Source organism: Bison bison, unplaced genomic scaffold, assembly GCF_000754665.1.
Source record: "Bison bison bison isolate TAMUID 2011002044 unplaced genomic scaffold, Bison_UMD1.0 scf7180017864072, whole genome shotgun sequence".
NCBI lineage: Eukaryota > Metazoa > Chordata > Mammalia > Artiodactyla > Bovidae > Bison > Bison bison.
In genome coordinates, this window is record NW_011494644.1 from 4,281,140 (window position 1) to 4,286,066 (window position 4,927).

A 4,927-nucleotide genomic window follows, 5' to 3' on the forward strand; every position below is an offset into this window, starting at 1 on the left:
CTTCACTTTCTGCCATAAGGGTGGTGTCATCTGCATATCTGAGGTTATTGATATTTCTCCCAGCAATCTTGATTCCAGCTTGTGTTTCTTCCAGTCCAGCGTTTCTCATGATGTACTCTGCATATAAGTTAAATAAACACGGTGACAATATTCAGCCTTGACATACTCCTTTACCTATTTGGAACCAGTCTGTTGTTCCATGTCCAGTTCTAACTGTTGCTTCCTGAACTGCATACAAATTTCTCATGAGGCAGGTCAGGTGGTCTGGTATTCCCATCTCTTGAAGAATTTTCCACAGTTGATTGTGATCCACACAGTCAAAGGCTTTGGCATAGTCAATAAATCAGAAATAGATGTTTTTCTGGAACTCTCTTGCTTTTTCCATGATCCAGCGGATGTTGGCAATTTGATCTCTGGTTCCTCTGCCTTTTCTAAAACCAGCTTGAACATCAGGAAGTTCACGGTTCACATATTGCTGAAGCCTGGCTTGGAGAATTTTGAACATTGCTTTACTAGCGTGTGAGATGAGTGCAATTGTGCGGTAGTTTGCGCATTCTTTGGCATTGCCTTTCTTTGGGATTGGAATGAAAACTGACCTTTTCCAGTCCTGTGGCCACTGCTGAGTTTTCCAAATGTGCTGGCATATTGAGTGCAGCACTTTCACAGCATCATCTTTCAACTGGAATCCATCACCTCCACTAGCTTTGTTCATAGTAATGCTTTCTAAGGCCCACTTAACTTCACATTCCAGGATGTCTGGCTCTAGGTCAGTGATCACACCATCATGATTATCTGGGTTGTGAAGATCTTTTTTGTACAGTTCTTCTGTGTATTCTTGCCATCTCTTCTTAATATCTTCTGCTTCTGTTAGGTCCGTACCATTTCTGTCCTTTATTGAGCCCATCTTTGCATGAAATGTTCCTTTGGTATCTCTGATTTTCTTAGGTAGGCTTATTCCTAGGTATGTTACTCTTTTTGATACAGTGGTAAATGAAATTGCTTCTTGAATTTCTCTTTCTGATAGTGTGTAGAAATGCAGTAGATTTCTCTGTTAATTTTGTTACCCACAACTTTACGAAATTCATTGATGAGCCCTAGTGGTTTTCTGGTAGCATCTTTAAGATCTTCTGTTTATAGTATCATGTCATCTGCAAACAGTGAAAGTTTTACTTCTTCTTTTCCAATTTTTATTCTTTATTTCTTTTTCTTCTCTGATTGCTATAGAAAAATTATGTTGAATAAAATCGGTGAGAGCGGACATCCTTGTCATGTTCGTGATCTTGGAAAAAAATATTCTCAGCTTCTCACCATTGTGTAGGATGTTTGCCAGAGGTTTGTCATAAATGGTCATTACAATGTTTAGTTAGGTTCCCTTTATGCTGCTTTCTAGAGAGTTTTTACCGTAAATAGGTGCTTTGTTGTTCAGTTACTCAGTCATGTCTGAATTTTTTGCAACCCCATGGACTGAGCATGCCAGGTTTCCCCTGTCCTTAAACATCTCCTGGAGTTTGCTCAAACTCATTTCCTTGAGCTAGTGATGCTGTCCAAGCATCTTGTCCTCTGTCATCCTCTTCTCCTGCCTTTAGTCTTTCCCAGCATCAGGGTCTTTTCCAATGAGTCAGCTCTTCAGATCAGGTGGCCAAAGTATTGGAGCTTCAGCTTCAGCATCAGTCCTTTTTTACTCTCCCCTTCCACCTTCACCAAGAGGCTCTTTCTGCCATTAGGGTGGTGTCATCTGCATATCTCATGTTGTTGATCAGATAAATAAGAAGGGTGACAATATAATTGTAACCTTTTCACTTTACAGGGTACTTACCAGGACTTTTGCCTGAAAAGAGGGGTGTGTGGAAGCAAGTGGGCACATGCACCTAAAAGGACTCCAGTGTTTTGCCTGTGTGGGCACCTGCCACTCTGCTCAGATGCAGCTGATAATCACATCTCTTCCCTGGTCGTGACTGCCCTAGATCTAGTGTCACACTATGTGTGCTGTGAGTGGAGCCAAAGAGTTTTTTCAGCTTGGACAAGGGCACACAGGCAACTGTGGGAAGCCCAGCATCCTTGCTGGTGTCAAAAGTCTGGGTTGCTTCTAGGACATCACTTGAGAAGGTGACAAAAATGGCCACCACCCACCTGGGCTCATCCCTGGGACTGGGTCATCTCTGCATCCCAAGTTTGAGCCTTTAGTCCTGACCACCCTAGCTCCAGTGCCACACTGCAGTGTGGAATGAGCAGTGCTAGTGTTTTTGCTTGGCTTGGGCTGGGAAGTGTAGGGAGGTGGTCTCAGGAAACCCTGAAGCTGCTAGAGAATATGTTTCTCAGCCTTGCCTGGGGCAAGCGAGCACCTGAACATTCCTCAAAAGTGGAGTCTAGGCATCTCCAACCTTCTTTTCTGCCTCCATGGTTCTCCAACCAGCCAACGGGCTTGTCTCCTCCATATAGGACCCGCGAGCTGGGACACCCAGTCTGTGGCTCAACCTGCTCAGTCCCCATGGCAAATATCTACCCATGCAATCTCTGATTCCCCTCCTAAGGACACAGATTCCACAACCTGATTGTTTTTCTTCCCATCCTGTCATATTCTATGAGTATCTTTCTTAGAACTTTGATTTTACAGTAATCTTTCTACCTGTTTGCAATTAGTTTTCAGTGAGAATTATTCTACATGTGTATGTATTTTTTTATGTGTTCATGAAGGGAGGTGAGCACCACATCCTCTTACTCCACCTTCTTGATCTCCTGTCTCAATGATAATCTTGACAAAAATTCTTTTTCTAGCTTACAGGAGCCTGTATTTATGGACCTAATCATATCCAACTCTCAATAATTAACTATTTATTTAACTATTCTCTTTTGACTATCATGATGTAGATTGAAAGCATGTGTTAAAAACTTCATTATGGCTTATTATTCTACCCATAATTTCAAACTCTAGAAACACTAAGGTATTAAATTTATATTAATGCTAATGATGTGCATTTATAATTCTCCAAACCAAGTAATAATGAATAAGTAAGTTTTAGAAATGAGAAAGGAACAAATGTAAGGGTGATTCTTTGTTTAAATGACTGCACATTTTTATCATATGTGGTAAATATCCTATACATTGTCATCCTATACATTAATTCATTCATTTAATAAATATTTACTGAACACATATTGTGTTCCAGACATCGGTGATATGAGGGTGAAAAAGATAAATTCTCTTCCCTCATAGAGTTTACATTCTTATCCTTTAGTGTATTCTTATGAACTTACTTATAGTTTATTTATCATTCATTAGTTTGTATATTGCTTTAAACTGACCTTATAATTTCCTTCTCATTTGCAGCCCGTTTGGCTGCTTCTGCTGGAAGCTTTATATATTTTGTCAGTTTCTTTCCATTTAATTCCATTGCTCAATACTATGGACGGATAAACCTTACCATGAAGGTAGCTGCCTGTCTCAGCCCAAATATTGCTTTGGCACTGGGGATTAAACTCCTTGTCAAGTTTGAAACAAAACGTAAGTGTTTGCCTTGCAAATTTTGCCTTTTCTATTTGATTCCTAGAAATGTAGAAAGAGACAGTGTGGATGGGACTGTGACTAAAGAGGTAAGAACATACTATAAAAATATTTATTTCCGGATTTGTTTTTTTATTATGAAGGCAATTGTGTGAACTAACCTTCTATTCTACAACTTTCCTTATTTACCTAATAATATATGTTAAACCTCTTCCCACATAGAGATAGACTCTTTTCTTTTACAAAGCTGTTTAGTATTCCATTACAAAAATGAATTATAATTAATTAACCATTCTTTATCAATGTATGCTTAAGAATTTTCCAACTTTTTGCTACTGCCCTTAATAGTATTCGTATATTTTCTCATATGGTATGAATCAGATCACATCAGATCAGTCGCTCAGTCGTGTCTGACTCTTTGCGACCCCATGAATCACAGCACACCAGGCCTCCCTGTCCATCACCAACTCCCGGAGTTCACTCAGACTCATGTCCATCGAGTCAGTGATGCCATCCAGCCATCTCATCCTCTGTCGTCCCCTTCTCCTCCTGCCCCCAATCCCTCCCAGCATCAGAGTCTTTTCCAATGAGTCAATTCATCGCATGAGGTGGCCAAAGTTTATGATAATCTTCAAAAAGAGTAGATCAATTTATTGTCCCACCAGTAACACATGAGTTTTTCTACATCTGTTCCAATAATACATTATACTGCTGCTGCTGCTGCTGCTGCTGCTAAGTCGCTTCAGTCGTATCCAACTGTGTTCGATCCCATAGATGGCAGCCCACCAGGCTCCGCCACCCCTGGGATTCTCCAGGCAAGAACACTGGAGTGGGTTGCCATTTCCTTCTCCAATGCATGAAAGTGAAAAGTGAAAGTGAAGTCGCTCAGTCGTGTCCGACTCTTAGCGACCCCATGGACTGCAGCCTTCCAGGTTCCTCCGCCAATGGGATTTTCCAGGCAAGAGTACTGGAGTGGGGTGCCATTGCATTCTCTGATACATTATACTACTCTGATGTAAAAAGCAAATATAAGGTCTTTATTTCCTGTAACTAATTTTCCTCCAAACTCAGCACTATTATGCTGAAGAAAATAAATATAAGTCTAATTTAGTGATTTACTCAGGTTCTTCTGAATGAGCAAGAAGAGATAGAAAGCCTTCTTCAGCGATCAATGCAAAGAAATAAAGGAAAACAACAGAATGGGAAAGACTAGGGATCTCTTCAAGAAAATCAGAGATACCAAAGGAACGTTTCATGCAAAGATGAGCTCGATAAAGGACAGAAATGGTATGGACCTAACAGAAGCAGAAGATATTAAGAAGAGATGGCAAGAATACACAGAAGAACTATACAAAAAAGATCTTCACAACCCAGATAATCATGATGGTGTGATCACTGACCTAGAGCCAGACATCCTGGAATGTG

General features: G+C 40.4%; 1 protein-coding gene across 1 annotated transcript in view; it reads left to right on the forward strand.

Moving 5' to 3' along the window:
• The window catches only part of LOC104986729 (ATP-binding cassette sub-family A member 3-like), a 201,002-nt gene that overhangs the window by 48,599 nt on the left and 147,476 nt on the right, over nucleotides 1-4,927 (forward strand). The window contains exon 8 of the mRNA XM_010837415.1: nucleotides 3,329-3,502. Within this exon, the coding sequence (XP_010835717.1) occupies nucleotides 3,329-3,502 (174 nt within the window). The remainder of the gene's footprint in view (nucleotides 1-3,328; nucleotides 3,503-4,927) is intronic.